The sequence below is a fragment of the Athene noctua genome, chromosome 13 (genome assembly GCF_965140245.1).
Source record: "Athene noctua chromosome 13, bAthNoc1.hap1.1, whole genome shotgun sequence".
Taxonomy (NCBI): domain Eukaryota; kingdom Metazoa; phylum Chordata; class Aves; order Strigiformes; family Strigidae; genus Athene; species Athene noctua.
In genome coordinates, this window is record NC_134049.1 from 23,580,486 (window position 1) to 23,596,790 (window position 16,305).

Here is a 16,305-nt window from a genome sequence, read left to right on the forward strand (position 1 = left end):
AAACAGACCAACCTGGAAATACCGTGGTTCATAGCATTCAAAGCAAGGTCCATTTTGTGGAATTGTGCTTTGATACCTTGGCATTGACTCACGCATCTCCCAGAGGGCTGGCCCGGGAGAGCTCCAGGAGCACAGTGCAGGCGCTCCCAGGCCCCGCAAACATCCACCTGGGCAGGCAAATGTGTGCTCACAACCGATGCCTCTAATAAAATACAAACACAAAGAGCGAAGGTCTCACATACCCCTATTTGTCTCTCACAGAGCTCCCGGTGCCAATAAAACTCTTAGTAGCGGATAAGCTGTTGCAGCCTCTTCTCCACTGCCTCTCCATAGCCAGGTCAAATTTAAAAGTCCTACCATATGCCTGAGGGTCTATTTTGATACATTTGTCTCTTGTTTACAAAGATTAAATCCCTCTGATACATGCATTCGTCCACAGGCAACAACTGTTGTTTATAAAAGATAAAATTTGAAATCTCACACATCTTGTTTTCAACTCTTTTTCAATTTTCATTTAAGCCATAAATGAGTTGTGGTTTTCCCTGAGGTTTCCCACTCACCCCATGCCCACTGGACATAGTACAAATAACTGCTCTGCAAGAAGACTTAGAAAACAAAATCTTGTTTTCTTTCAGGCAAATCCAGGCCTGGCTCAGAAGTGTCCCAACCAGAATTACATGGCAGAAATCTGACATCCCAGTTTGAGTGAATTGAGGTTCAGAGATATTAAATTGAAGTTAATTTTCTGCACATTATCTTTACTTCTGTCTCTCTGGAAACTGAAGCCCTTGCAAGGATAGTTTCTACAGGGGAAGGAGAGATTGGAAAAGAAAGGTAATATCAAGTTATGTGGCAGAGAGAGCTCCAGGAAGTGGTTTTAAATTATTAAAGAGAAGGAGCAAAAAAGTGAAGAGTTGAGGAGCTGGGCAGAGGGAACAAGAGACAGAGCAGGTCTGCTCCATCCTGCATCACAGAGGGTGCATTATCTAGTCCATCCCTATTGAGAGAGTTCTTCTCTGTGGAGATACTTGATTTCCCCCAAGATTTAGGGAGCTCTGCTAGATCAAGCATTCAAAGGACCTGCTAGAACCGAACATGTGTATGAATTGCCCCATTGGCAGGAATAATTTAACACACGATGTGCTCAAGCAGCAGGACTCAGCACGTAGGCAGGCCCTGCTTCACGGGGAGGCAGGACTACGCATGAAAGAGCTGGTGTTTTTTTTACAGAAACAGAGGTAAGTAGGGATGAGCACACAGCAGCAGAAAAGCTGCTACCATGAAGAGGGGTTCCTCACTGCCAGGCAGACCATCAACCAGCAGTGAAGCTACCCAGTCACGGCTGAGTGGATCCAACAAGGCAGGTTTGCCAGGAAAGCCACTGCGCCCCTCCTGCCTCCAACACGCACCAGGCTGGCAGGGCTCTCTCTGCAGAGACCTGCGGCTTCCCGACGGCTGCACAAGCTGGAGCACCAGGGTCCAGGTGACAAAGGGAGGGGAGAAGGTCAAAGGGGCAGGAAGCAATTCAATTGGCTCAAAACACATTGTAGGTGCTGTTTCTCTTCTCCCAGCAGTCAGCAATGAGACGGTCCCTGACGGGCACGGCAAAGGCTGTGCCCTTCTGGCATCACCCAGGTGCACCCTGCAGTCTGGAACCAGGACATTCCTCATCGATTCAGTCACCGAGTCACTGGCATCGCGTGGGTCTTCAGCCTGGGATAGGTGAACATCTGCTTTGCCTTCCCCCTGCTTCAGCACAGGAGCGATCCCCAGTGACTTGCTCTGACTAAGCCAACACTCATCTCCTCTTGGCCCGTTTGGGAGCTGCACGCCGGGTTTGCATTCATGAGTTTCTCCAGCAGGAAGTGGTCTTCTAACCACGCAGGGACGAGACTTCACCTTGCAGATTCTCCTTGGGAAAAATAAGGTTGACCTGTCTGATTTTAAGGGCAGGAAAACTACCATGAGATTACCCATTAAAGAAATCATGCACCTGGTCATCTTACAAACCCGAGCCCTAGAAACCACTGCTAAGCAATGGGCAGTGTCAGATCTGGATGATTATCACCGATTAACCAACAGCCATGCATTCAAGCATCGTAAACATGCAAAGACAGCCCTTGTCTCAAGTAGCTTCAACTTCCAGTACATTACTCCTCACAGCTCACCTCACATCCATCGTGCTTTTGCTTATGCATTTAGCTTTGATACGAAAAAAAGTCACCCAACAAAATTCTAGCAACAATCAGAAACAGCCCAGCATCGCTTTGCTCTGTGAAACAGCTCCTGCCAATGAAGGAATCTGTGCCCTGAACTGCGGATGTGATTGAACAGTAATTAAGCAATGAAATTGCCTACCAGAAAACCTGTTCTGTTTGGCTGTAACCACAGCAGAGACAGAAGCAATTTTAGTCCTGCCAGATTTTTTTCTTTTTTTTTTTTTTCCTTTATAAACCAGACCTGTCAACACCCACATACTTTACAAACAAATCCCATCCCTGTTGTGACACAAAGATTTCCAACTTTCCTAAGCCTCAAGTCTCAAAGGCTTTGCTGGAGCTGGCCAGACAGCTTCACCTTTAAAAAAAAAAAAAAAAAAAAGAAGAAGAAAACTGAAATAAAAACCAAAGACACATCAAGTTCTAACAGCAAAACCCCTGGCTCTGTGGGAGCACAGCAGTGCTCACCAAACATTTCAGCATTAGCACCCAGCTGAACCAGAGATCCTGCACGCTCTGTAGCTTTTCTGCTCAGCAAAGCAGAATAAGTCTGGCGGGGACAGAGACAGCAACAACTCATTGTCATCCTGCCCCCACATTATCAGTTTCCAGCTTGTGCCCAGCACCCTCTCTTCCCACTGTGGCAGTTACAGGGGTGTGGGAGGGAATGTGGGAGGCAGTGCGGGAGGTGGTGGGTGTTTGAGCTGTGAGTGGATTATTTATCCTCGCTCTAATTAGAGCCAACACCTCATTTCACGACTGCAGATAACACAGAACCATGTTCTCAGCTACACTGAGCTGAAAATAGGCAGAACACAGGCTGTAGAGATGAATTCCCAAATCTCACACAGCAGCCCCTGATTCAGGGCAATTGTTTCTGTTCTTAAAGCATCTGCAAACCCAGGAGAGAGCAGCCCACTGAAGCTGGGCTGCAGCGGCCTTCATCTCACCCTTTGCTGCAACCACGTGGCAGGTTTTTAAGCGCTTCCTGCTCAGTTACTTCACACGGCATCATGTGAGAGCACGGCTGGGAAAGCACACCTTCCTGTAAGTGCCCCAGCGTGGGTTTGCACCCCTGTTGGCAGGGAGCGTGTGTCCTTGGCTCCGCTGAGTGCCGACACCTGCCACCAGCCCCAGGGGTGCTGCTGCCCCCGGCAGGACGGGTGGCTCTTACTGCCAGACGCCTCAGAATGACCGTTTCTTTTCTGTCAGAACTGGGGTTTCAGCAGATGCTCTTTAAGAGCTAATCCTTGCTCTGTAATCATAAATCCTTCGTATTTTAGCCTTTTTTGTTAAATTAACACAGTGAAGTAACACAACTGCCGCTGCTTGCTCAGATTTTTGCAAAGGGTGTGAAAGTGAGAGGACTCAAAGAACAGCAACAGCAGCACTTTCAGCGAGTTTTCCCTGGGAGGTGTTGATTAGCAGATTTCAGAAGAGCTCAACTCAACCTTTATGTGAGCCCAAGTTAAAAATCAATTTATGCACAAAGCCAGTTTAAGCTAAATGCAAACCTGGGAACACTCAGCCTCAGTGCGACCTGCAAAGGCAGACACGCGGCTCCAAATCCTCGGGAAAAGTGCTCCATGGTGACGGCAGCTCAGAGAGAGATTTCGGGTTCCCTCGCTGCTGCCCAGGTTTGACTTTTGACAAAACATCTCATCCGTGACTCAAGCATTTCGGAGAAACTCTGTGTCCAAATTCTCTTCTCAAGGGCTCCAGCACTGGGAGATGGAGATAGGGATTTTATTACCATTTTCTATTACTAAGTTATGATTACTTGAAGAGGCACAGGCCCAAACATCAGTGTTAGGGCCTGGACCTGTTCATGGACTGCAGTGCCCCAAACAAAACATGATTTTTTGCTTCATCCTACCTAGGGCACAAACCTCCCAGTTAAACCAGCTCGTGTTGGGATACCACAGGTCAGCCCAGCTACTGAGCGTTAAGCAGAATGGTCCCATGGACATAACTAAGAGCACAACTCACCTCCATAGACGGAACAGTCCTGACCATCCTGAAGATGTACATATGCAGAAACTGAAAATAGACCATAACACCCTGTTGGGTTTTGTCTTTGTCTTTCCTGACCACTTTTACCCTACACAAGCTGTGTGCATGGCAGCAGTAATCATCTTGAATGACCCCCGTTGCTGTGGAATCTCTGAGCAGTCATGAGGAGGAGGGAATAGAGGATGTGGTGAGATGCACCTGAAGCAACACACAGTAGCTTTGAACCATCTGTAGGTTTTGCAAGATTGAAAGGAGAGCACAAGACAGGGAGGAGACAGGCTCCCACTGCCCGGGGGGAGCTGCCCTAGCAAGGGGACAGTAAGTGAGCTGCAGAAGAGGAGTCAGGCAGCCTCGAATGGAGGCAGCAACGGCACCGGTACCCCCACTGCCAGCTCCTGTGAAGATCTGCCCTAGGCAAGGGGATATCAAATGTTTTCGTGAGTCAGTACAGACACCACGGAGGTGAGTTATAATGGTCACTCAGTGCAGGTGGCACAAATTTATGTCAAAGCTGGTAACTACAGAGTCTCTGCCCTGTACCTCTTCCTTGGGCTCTCTGACACCACATCTACACGGGCAGGAGCACTATCCCCAGTGAGGAGCCTAGAAAAAAGCTGCTGCATGTGGTGACAAGTCGAGGTTGCTGAGGGGACCAGCTCTGGTGCAGGCTCGTCCTGCAGCAGGAGGGGTATCACAGCAGGCGAGGGGAGGTTTCCTGAGCTGCGGGAACCCCCAGGAGCTGTCAGTTCTCATGACAGTCAAAGCTGATGAGGTGTGGACAGGGCCAGAAGTCATGGTGGCCACCCTTGCTCCCACAAAGGGCAGCCCCAGGGATGGCCAGCAGCCAGGGTGGGCAAACAGGGCACGCTGTGGCAGTTTGTGTGAGGGCAGCTCTTGGAAGGAGGGACAATCCACTGGCTGAGTGGAGAGGCTTGAAGTTCGCACAGCGCAGCACCGGGGCACTGTTCTGTGACCATGCCCACAGGGAGAGGGCTCTCACCCTGCCTGACCCCGCGGGCAGGATGGCAGGTGCTTGCTGAGAGCAAAGGCTGCAGCTCCGGCCGGGGTCTGCACCAGCACCCCAGCGGTGGGCGATGCCTCCGTGCAGACGGAGCTGCCGAGGGGAGAGGCTGCGGTGCAGGCCCCAGGCTGCGGGGAGTGCCCAGACCTTTCTCTTTAGACCTGCCTGCGAAAGGTGCACCCGGGCGGGCGGCTGAGCTGCCGGGGGGGGTGAGAAGGCTGCGTAGCATCAGCAGGCTGAGGAGTCGTCGAACAGCTGGTTCCAAGCCCAGCCTGCAGTGGACCCACAGCCCACGGCCCCACGGCCAGAAACTGCCCCACCGGCACATGCGGAGTGGAGCGGGGGGCAATAATGCAGAGCAATGGAACCTTGCAACAGCAGAGACCTGCAGGAGGGAGACTCCCCGCGAGCCTGATGTGCCTTTGCAGAACCGCTCTGCACTGGGGGGGTGTGGGGTGGGATTTTGGTAGCAGGGGAGGGGGCTACTGTGAGGAGCTTCTCAGAGCTCCCCTGGCTCCGAGCTGGACCCACCTCCGAGCCAATTAGTGATGGTGGCTGCACCTCTGCGATAATGTATTTAAGAAGGGGAACCTGGGAGGAGGAGTTGGAGTTGTAAGAAGCAGCTGCAAGGAGAACATTTGTGTGAACACCGAGGACAGTGGAAGAAAGAGAAGGGGGGAAGGTCTGTCAGAGAAGAGAGATGGCAGGGCCACCCCCGCTGCTAACCAAGAGGTCACCAGTGGAGAAGGTGGGGACCTGCAGCACATGGAGGACCCCGCACTGGAGCAGGCGGCTGCGCCTGAAGAAGGCCTGGACTCTGGGAAGAAGCCCCCGCTGCTGTAGCTGGGCTCTGGGAGGACTGAAGCATGCAGGGGTGACCCAGCGGCCCGTGGGACAGACTCACGTCAGAGAGGGTTTGTGGAGGACTGTCTCCTGTGAGAGAAGAAGAATGAGGAGTTCCCCCCCCAGCCCGAGGAGGAAGAAGTGGTGGGACTGGCCACATCCCCCAGTTCCCTGCCCCTTGCACTGCAGGTGGGGGAAAGGAGGTGGAGATATCGGGAAAACTGAGCCTGGAAAGAAGGGAGGGATGGGGGAAGGTGTTTTCAAGATGTAGCAATGCTTCTCACTGTCCTACTCTGTCTGTTAGGTGGTGGTGGTGGTGGTGTTAGTGTCCGAATTAAATTTACATTCCTTTCTTCCCCTAAGGAGCCTGCCTTCTGCCCATGACCATGAGGGTGAGTCATCCCTCACTGTCATCATCTCCATTCCTGAGCCTTTTCTTTACTTTTTCCTTCCCAGTGCTGGGGGGAAGGGGGCAGTGAGCGGCTGCGTGGTGCCGGTTGCCCTCTGGGCTCAAACCACGCCAACGGTGCTTTGCAGACTGAAGAGGAAAGACCCATCCCATCAGGATTGACGCTGGAGCTGAGTAACGCAGCCCGGTCTGCTCTCCGTGTAACAACCAGCACAACCAAGACAAGGCAAAGGGCGACAGCAGTAGGCAACTCTTCTGAGAGGTGCAGAGGCACCCGCCCGCCTGCCGACCTGCCACCCTCGAGAGCCAGCTGGGCTCTTCCCAGGGGCTGCTGTCACCAAGGGGCTGCGAGCCACGTCAGTCCACTGGCTGTCACCCACTGCTGCTGTTTCACATGGGCAGCAACAATGCAGCCAGGAGCCCTCTGAGGAGTGTCAGGAAGGATTGCCAGTTCATGACTCTATCATTCTGTGATTCCCTGGAAGTGGCAGTAAGGGACTCTGGAGCACAGGTAGCTTTTTCGTGAGTCCTCAAGGTCAAAGGTGAGGGTTCTGAAAGGGCCAGTTGACTCCAGCAGATCAACCACTGGTTACAGGACTGGTGCCACAGCCAGGGTTCAGCTGCTAGGACCATGGAACTTGCTTTGAGAAACCCGGTCTGCTGGGGCCCATCTGTCAGAGAAGGGGAGGAGCATCTTCAGCCATGGGCTTGCCAAGCTCGTGAAGAGGGATTTACACTTAAGTTGCTGTGGGTGGGGAACCATCCCACTGCTACCAGCTTTATGCCAGTGGCAGCAATAGATGCCCTGAGAGGGGTCCCAGGGCAGCAGGAGAGCACCTGAGGAGCAGCACAAAGGAATTCCAGCCAGAGAGTCAGCTCCATCAGAGCCCAACCTAAATGCCTCTGTGCAAATGCACGTAGCATGAACACAAGGAGGTAGAGACATGCACACACCTGCAGGGCTACAATCTCACTGGCATCACGGAGATGTGGTGGGACAGCTCCTACGGTTGGAGGGTTAGGGTGGAAGGACACAGGCTTTTTGGGAAGGACAGGCAGGGGAGAGGAGAAGCAGGGCTCACCCTCTGTGTCAGTGACCAGCTGGAGTGCAGGGAGCTCTGCCTGGGGAGGGGTGAGGAGCCGACCGAGGGCTTACGGGTCAGGATTAAAGGGAGGGCAGGGACAGAAGATGTTATAGTGGGGGTCTGCTACCAGCCACCCAACCAGGAAGACTGAAGGCCCTCTACAAACCGAGAGGAGCAGCCCCATGTTCACCAGCCCTGGTCATGGGGGGCTTCAACCACCCCGGTATCTGTTGGAGGGACAGCACAGCAGAGCACAAGCAATCCCGGAGGGTCAGGAATGCGTTGATGGTAACTTCCTCCTCCAAGTGACAGAGGAGCCAAGGAGCAGAGGGGCTGTACTGGTCCTTATTCTCACCAACAAAGGGGGGCTTGTTGGGGAGTGTGAAGCTCAAGGGCAGCCTTGGCTGCAGTGAACATGAAATGGGGGAATTCAAGGTCCTTAGGACAGCACAGAGGGCACCCAGCAAGCTCACTGCCTGGACTGCAGGATGGGAACTCAATGGGAGTGGAGGGGCTGGACAAGGCTTAACATTTTAAGCTGAAAGAGGGAAGATTTAGATTAGATATCACAAAGAAATTCTTCCCCATGAGGGTGGTGAGGCCCTGGCACAGGCTGCCCAGAGGAGCTGTGGCTGCCCCCTCCCTGGCAGGGTTCAAGGCCAGGTTGGACGGGGCTTTGGGCAACCTGGGCTAGTGGAAGGTGTCCCTGCCCATGGCAGGGGTGTGGAACTGGATGATCTTTAAGGTCCTTTCCAACCTAAACCATTCTGTGATTCTATAAGTGGTTTCTTCTTTCAGACCTCAGGGCCCTGGGGGCTCAGCCTTTCTGTAGCTTTCAGGTGAGCTGCAAGATGTGGCCAGCTGTGGGGATCATTAGAGACCTAAAACCTCTTTCCAAAACCAAAGAAATTTTACTATTGCATCCTACTAGATCATCCCTGCCATAGAGCTAGGGGTATTTCTCATTTCAATTCTTTGGTTACTTAGTGCCACAATGACAGTTTATGCACAAAGTAATCCTTTGCCATTTTCTGCCCAAAACACCCTGTAGCCTTTAAGCAGATTATTTCAGTGTTATTTACAGAAACATAGAAATATTGAACAGATCTACAGCTCAGGACTGCTTACACTCCAAAACAGATGAGAGGAGCAGCTGCTATTGTTCTGTAGAGAGGACAGGCTCTAGGAGTCAGTCTGCACCAGTAAAGCCCAGGTACCCCCTAAGGGAAACTGGGCAACGAGGCTGCACTCCGCAGGGCAGTAACGAAGAACGTGGCAGGGCTCGTATCAGGCAAGACGCAAAATCTTTATTCCAGTTCTATTGGAAAAAACACCACCTCCACAGCTGACCATTTAACAGTTCAGCCAGAACACGGAGAGGTCACGCTTGCCCAGCAGAGGCACAGACTTAGAGGACACAGTCCTGTAGGCACTTCAAGAGGAAGCTCTGCTTCAAAATACAAACACTGACCAGTTTGGCTTAAATTTTTAATATAAAAACTCACTAAAAATGCTAAAATGTGACAAACCATTGGAAATACTGTGACAAACATTCGCCCTTATGCAGTAAAAAAACAAAACAAACCCAAACTGGCAAGAAGCTTTGAAATGCATGTTTTCTTCTTCCTCCTGGCACATCGGACCATCATCTACCAAAAACGTTCATCTAAAAAATCCATGGCACCTTCACCTCGTACTTCAGTGCAAGAGGCTACTCTCGATGGACCAGCACAAATAAACCCAGTAAAAAGAGGACTGCATACTGTAAGAGAAAGAAGAAAAGACCCAAGAGCGCACGTTCACATCTAAAGATGCAGTAACACAGTAAACACACAGGGCAAACAGTTCTGCCTGTGCATATAAAGTTCTCATTAAATCATTTTAGCTGGGGTGGGAGAAGCAGGCAGAAAATGGAAGAACTCTTACCTTAAATTTTGGATAATCGTTCATTAAGATAGTCACTATTCCAATATAGGGCACAAATCTACAAGAATAAAGGTTTTATTTAAACAAACAGTATTCAGGGGCACACAGGGGAGCAGCACTGCCCTGGCACTTGTACAGACGAAAGGTCACTCAAGCGTGCTGATGGCTACAGCCAGCAGGCCTGGGGCTTCTCCTCCCAAGCAGGGAAGCCACGGCAGTGGGGGCTGAGTGACAACCACTCCCAGAGTGTGTTTTAGCCTCTGCCTTGCTCAGATCTCGCCTGCCTGCAAAGACTCTGCCTTGCAATTTCCATGAAAATTCTGATCACACCTGAGCGTGCGCTGCCTTTGCACCGGTGTCCATCCACCAGCAAAATCTCTGGAGGCAGCTCACAGCTTGATGCCTCTGCTTAAGCCAAGTTAAGAACTGAACTACCTCTTTTTTAACTCTCCACAGTACCTTTTGAAATGCTTTCAGGCAGGTCACAAAAACCCAGCAGGGAGAGTTCAAGAGGAGGTGGGGATTAACAGATGGCCATTGGGGGAGGGCAGTGTAGAAGCCACATCTTTTTCAACCCCACTTACCCTCTTGCTCGTCCTACTACGTCCTTTTTCTCCAACCAGTGCTGCCCTCGTTTGTACAGCCCTCTGTCATCAACCGCGTTATTGTCTCCCTTTGTCAAAAATTTGATGTCACCGTTTTGCCTGGAAAGACAAGAGAGCCTGGTAAGTCAGAGAAAAAGAACTTATTAAAAGCTGTTCTAGAACAAGCACATAGAGACTAACACAAAGATATTGAGAAGCAATTGTGTCCTACATGTTCAAGCAGGATGAAAAAGGGAAACTGTCAAATACAGTGGAAAGCAGACAGTTTGGGAAATAACTGCCAACAAAAAAATGAATTCTGGCCCCAGCCAAGCTTTCCCACAGAGTTTAAGAACAGAACCAGCAGGATGAGCTATCTCTAGCGAAGGTGCAGCTATTGCCTCTTTGCTTTTAACCTCTCTCATGCTGATGCTTCTCTTGCTTCGTACACAAACGGTGGGTTCTGGGCTCTGTTCTACCACCCAAGAGGAGACTGAGGGGTTAAAGCATACACTTCTATCTACTCAGTAGTGGTCAGAAGCAAGCTGGAACTTAGAGATTATTAGGAAGGGGGGACAGAACAAAACAAACAATACCATTATGATACTGCATGAACTCACGATGTGCCTACATCTTGAATGCTCTGTGCAGTTCTGAACCCCCTACATCCTTTTTTGAAATGGAGAGAAGAACTGGCAAAGGTTCAGAAACGGATAACAAGGTCTGGAACCACTTCCATACAAGAAACAACAGACCAGGACTCTTCAGCCTGGAAAAGACAGAACTGATGGGAGATATGATGGTAGTTCAATACAAATGACACAGACAGCAACAATCAAACCGCTTCTCACTGCCTCTTCCAATACAAGACCTAGAGGGCATGAAATGAAACTCACAGGTAACAGGTTAAAACAAGACAGGGAAGGTGCTATGCAGAACTAACAACAGTGCAAACTGAACCATGTCTCTCTGGAAGGATAGTTTGGATGCCAAAAATTTGTACTGGTTCAAAAAGTGACCAGATACTCCATGTAAAAAAGAAAAGGAGGCTATTAATAAAGAACTGTGACTTTGTGCTTGAAACTGCAATCTGCAGAAATCAGAGGAATTATTGCTACATACTGTCTTTGCTATGACCTGGAAACAGCTGCTGTTATGGCCAAGTTTCTACACCACGTTCCGCATCCTTTCCCAGTCATTTCCATCCAGCTGGCTGGACAGCCAGCAACACCCACAGAATTCTAAGCAGCAGCTGGTGCCACTCCTGAGGGATCGGTCGGCCACTGTCATCTCCCTGCGGCCTGAAGCTCTTGTTGCTTGACTCTGTCAGCTTACTCACAGAAACGACAGATCAGATGCAACTTGGGAACGCAGGCGGGAGGTCCTCAGAGCTCATGCTGTATTCATCATGCCTGAACACCAACGCCTGTTACTTGACAGAAGAAACTTGGAAGGAAACAAAGGGGGGAAAAAAAACATCTTTCTTCAAAGCACATTTGGCTCACAGTGTGGGAACAACAAACATTCTCGGAGCTTAGAGACAGCGTGGATAAAGATGAAGATACCCAAAGACGCAGATAAAGTAGTCTGAGCTCTGAGGACTGATGGAGTAGGAGCACACCACCTTACTGAGCAGATTCAATGCTCTATCAGGAACCAGTGCAAGAAGCCCACAGCATAGTTGCTCTGCTGTCTGAAAGGTGAATGAAATCTGGTCTGGCTGGCCTGCACCTAAACCACTAAGTAAATTCTGACCACAGACTCTGTGTTTAGTGACAAAGGATGAACTCAATTTTACTCTGAACAAAGAAGAAAGGGCTAGCAAGTAAAAAACATCTTCTCATTGAAATAATACTGATGTGAACTGGGACCTGAGCTGCCAAGAAGTCACAGCAAGGGTTCTGTTTTCCTTCATTTTGACACTGCTGTCACCTTTTGCAGACTTTTCAGTTTTCATATTCAGTCCATGAAGAAATGGGAAACTCCAACCATTCAGAAGACACTCTAATACCAAAACTGTACCAGAAAAATATTCTTTAAAGAGTGAAAGAAGCAACTGATACTTGAGTCCTGCCTTCAGTGCACAGCTTCAGGTCACAGTATTGATTTTTCAGTTTTATCTCGCCTAACATAAAGATCAGGTTTGTGTTTGGTCATTTTATTTAAATGAAACCTAAAATACTGGAGAATGACTCTACTTCACAGAATCTAGGGCTGGCACTGTGGTCTTGTTACTTTTTTTTTTTTAAAAAAAAGCACTGGATACCTTAATACCTAGTATTGAGATAGAGCCAGGCTAAAAAAGAGGGGTGGGTAACATCTGAGATGAACTGCCACACAGAACGCACATTGCTGCTTCTCCTCCCCATGCACTGGCTGAAAGCAGAGAGAGAAGACGCTGACCTTTCTTGCCTCTTCAATAATCAGCCCAAACAGCAGCACTGGAGCCTTCAGCATGCAATAAGGGAGGAGAAAAGTGATGTTTCACTTAAAAGACTTCCCAAGACATCACAGAAAGTGCCCATGCAAAGTTAGATATCAAATTTGTCAAGTATACTGATCTTATTTTTAAATTAGTGGCATCAAAGAACAGTACTTTGAAAACTGACACTGTTAAAAGTTTTGGGTACATAATAAATCTGAACAGCAAAGAATCTGTTCTGCCTACTGGAGAGGTGCCACTCTCATAGCCAGCACTTCCGCTGGACTATTTATGTGCACAAAGCTGGTCAACCCTGGCATGGAGCCAGACAAACGGTCTGTGTCACAGCAGCTGTGGTTGCTACGACCGCTTAGGGGAAGGGACCCTCTCTATGCCCTCACTTGACTACAGCAATCCTCAAATGCCACCTCTACACAGATTCTCCTAACCTCAGAACCGACCTCTGGGCACCGGTATAGCTCCAGTTCATCCATACTGCAGCTGGCATTTACTCAGCAGAAACAGATGCTGGGACCTCATCCAACTGTTGCCCTCTCAGACCTGACTTGAAGAACCAGTGATTCAGTTCAAGACTTAGTTCTCACTGAAAAGCCTCAGGAGGCTGGCTCATATCATCACAGACCGGCCTGAAGCAGTCACAGCTCTGTCCACAAAACAGGAAGGCTCGCAGCTGCAGAGGAAGCCTTGCTTGGAAAACTAAGCCCTGTTCAGCAACCAAACCAGAGTGACTGTGCTTCATTCCTGCAGACACACAACCTGCTAAATATTTAGAGAATGAGCAGTACACGGAGAGCACAGCGCATACAGAGACTCCAAGTATAACACCACAAAACTTCCTACAGAGAAGAAACACCCTGCCTCTGCATGAGAGCAGGAACCAGGACCATAAAGCTTTAAAATAATGCACACTACACCAAAAATATCCTTCTTCCATAAGTTCTACCTCCACAAACAAGAGTGAATTCACACACACAAATGCAGCCACACTGGCGAAGAGAACACAGCAATGTTACACAGCAGCGTGGGATGGAAATGATGGCACAGGAGACACAAAGTGGCATGGGGAGTCCAGGATGCTGGCAGACTCTCTAGCTTGTGCATTCTGCTGGATGGTATTTACAAGTAAACCAAGGAGGGCAGATTCTGTCTGTCTGAAAATCCTGCAGCACCTGGATATGTTACTGACATCCTGCCCATTCGTTCACTCAAGGAGATGGGGAAAAATACAATTTAACTAAACATCTGCAGTACAACCCCTCAAATTCTTGACATACTTCTCATGAATCTTTAGAACACGGTGGACTATAGGAATTTCCCTTCCTTCTATCCTAAAGACCACAATTTCTCCCACTCTGATTGGATCTTCAATTCGGTTTGTGAGGAACAGAAGATCGCCTCTGTGAAAAGCAGGCTCCATGCTTCCACTGAAAAAGAAAAGAACAATTGAATAATGTTTAAACACTCAGAATCAGGTTTTTGGAGTTTACAGTCCTTTAAGAAAAATCTTACAAGAACCTCAATGAAGAGCTCCTAAGAAAACCACCCTGGAAACCAGGCAGGTATCTAACCTCTATTACAATCAGATTTTCAATCACCACACTACCAGCAGTTTAGATTAGTTGGGAAAAGAGCACTGCCAGCAGTCAGGGTTAAAACAACACATAATGGGAAAAGCATTCTGCTTTCTCAATAACAACAAACCTGATGACAAGCAGCATCTTCTCAACTTCCAAGCCCTTCATTGACAGGGCTACAGTGGCAGCACTACAGCAGTGGGAAGCTTTTTAGATTTAATTCATTTTTAGTTTTTGCAGGTAGATAGATCATCCTCATGAACAAAGCACTGAAAACATACAGGCTCTTATATTCCCATCTGGAACAGACAGACGGGTGTGCTAAAAATTTGTTATTGTGATTCATCGCTTTACTTAATGATTTCATTTCAGGCACTGCTATTCAAGTTATTCTTCTCCTGTCTTCTAAATGGCAACTGTTACAAAATACATAACCTTCTTAATTCCAAACAAATAATGCAGTACAAAACACAGCGATGAACTTTAAGTACCAGCTACATTCGTGTTTTATCTTGAGATGGAGCAGAAGCTGCTATTCAGAACAGAAGATCACACTGCTGAAGAAGGGATGTGACCCAATGGCCTCTGTCTTACTCACTGGGAGGAACAGCGGTGAAACATCTCCCCTGTACTTCACGAGCCATCAGGAGAGAGTTTGTCAGATGGTGTGTGGCAAATAGAAAGGCCAGCATGGTCACAGAACAAACTCCTGTGCAATATCCACACCAGCATCTGATGGCTGCCCAAGAACTTCAGCCACAGGACTTTGTCCCAGGCAGGAGGAGGGTGGGAGCAGCTACTGCACAGCACTTCTGCGAGGGCAACGTGCAACACCTAAAACATAGCTTGTCACACAGTGATAATCCTTGTACAAAAGAGTACAGCTAAGGCTCCTCTTTTCCTGGCCGTGTCACTGCTTACTAGAAGGCCAGGAAAAAACCCAAGCAGCTTCGAGAGAAGAGTTAGAAGATGCTTTTCAGGATGTAACGTAACACATCATAAAGCTCACCAGGCATTTCAGCAAGCCAGTCCCCATTTAAAGAACTCAACAACTTCTTCTTGCTATATGAGTTTATTCCCTGGTATCTCAAAGATTTCAACTTCATTTTCGCTAACCAAGACTCCCCACATATTTGAACTATTTCTGTAGCAGCAGCAAGATGTGCAGACGGGCACGGCAGGAGGTACCAGTGTGCCGCGATGTTCTGCCACCACAACTTCTACTACGGGAAGTGCCATTAGCCCTGATGAGAAGATGAGCTCTGCCACTGACATTATTTTCATACGGGAAACCCCCCCCCCCGCAAGCAACAGGCTCATCACCCCCTGCTTCAAGGCCTTCCTTTCTCAAGGCCTTTCACCCACACCGCTGAGCATTCCTCCAGGAGTTTTGGTATGATCCAGAAACGCCTGGTTGAGCTCTTGCCATATTCCTTTGAAGTCCTTCCTCCACTTTCCCCCTCCTCAGACCCACCTCTCTACCATGCAACCCAGACAGCTAACAGCAGCTTTAGGGCGAGATGCTATTTTTCCCTGAGGCTGCCAGCCCTGCATCCCCTTCCCTGGCGCTATACGAGAACACGCGTCCCCAGGGAGCCTCTCGCCGCCGGGGACGGGGCGGGAGCCTCCAGCCGCCCCATCCCCCCGGAAAGTCTCCTCCTTTGCGGGCCGGGCCCGCGGCTCTGCAGCCCCCACCCAAGGCCTCACCTCGGGGCGCCACCGCTGAACGAGCCCCCGTCTGCACACATCGCCCCCTCCCTCCCCGCGGGATTTACCTCAGCACCACCACGATGGGGCTCTCGCTGCCCGTCACCACCATCAGCCCCTTCCAGATCATGAGGGCGGAGGAGACGATCATGCCGAAGTTCAGCACCTGGTAGTACAGCTGGGGGGGGGGGGGGGGGGGGAAGGGGGGCGGTCAGGCCCCGCGGCCCGGGGCCGGGCAGGGCAGACCCGGCCCGACCCGCTCCGCTCCGATCCGCCCCCCGCAACCCGCCCCGCCTCGGTTCGGCACCTGCCGCTTGTTCATGCGCCTCACATCGTCCAGAAAGTCCAGCGACAGCATCGCCGGCCCCGACCGCGGCGGCCCCTCCGCCCGCCCGGCGCCGCTTCCGCTTCCGGCGCGTCACCGCCGCTTCCGGGCGCGGCCCCGCCCCGCCATGGCGGCCCCAGCCAAGAACGACGCCCA

The 16,305-nt window shown here is 50.0% G+C and overlaps 1 protein-coding gene across 7 annotated transcripts; it reads right to left on the bottom strand.

Annotated features, from left to right (window-relative positions):
- Window positions 1-9,064: 9,064 nt before the first annotated feature.
- SEC11A (SEC11 homolog A, signal peptidase complex subunit) lies at window positions 9,065-16,236 on the bottom strand. Of its 7 annotated transcripts, none has more exons than XM_074917369.1 (7): window positions 16,132-16,236; window positions 15,893-16,002; window positions 13,818-13,967; window positions 10,732-10,869; window positions 10,101-10,220; window positions 9,517-9,574; window positions 9,065-9,352 (listed from the first exon to the last, which is right to left on the bottom strand). In XM_074917369.1, exons 1-7 carry the CDS (start codon window positions 16,180-16,182, stop codon window positions 9,302-9,304), a joined length of 678 nt encoding a protein of 225 aa, XP_074773470.1. In that variant the 5' UTR covers window positions 16,183-16,236; the 3' UTR covers window positions 9,065-9,301. The 7 variants fall into 7 exon arrangements, with proteins under 7 accessions (XP_074773470.1, XP_074773468.1, XP_074773471.1 ...); XM_074917367.1 differs by having other exon boundaries at window positions 10,732-10,884; XM_074917370.1 differs by lacking the exon at window positions 10,732-10,869.
- Window positions 16,237-16,305: the final 69 nt, after the last annotated feature.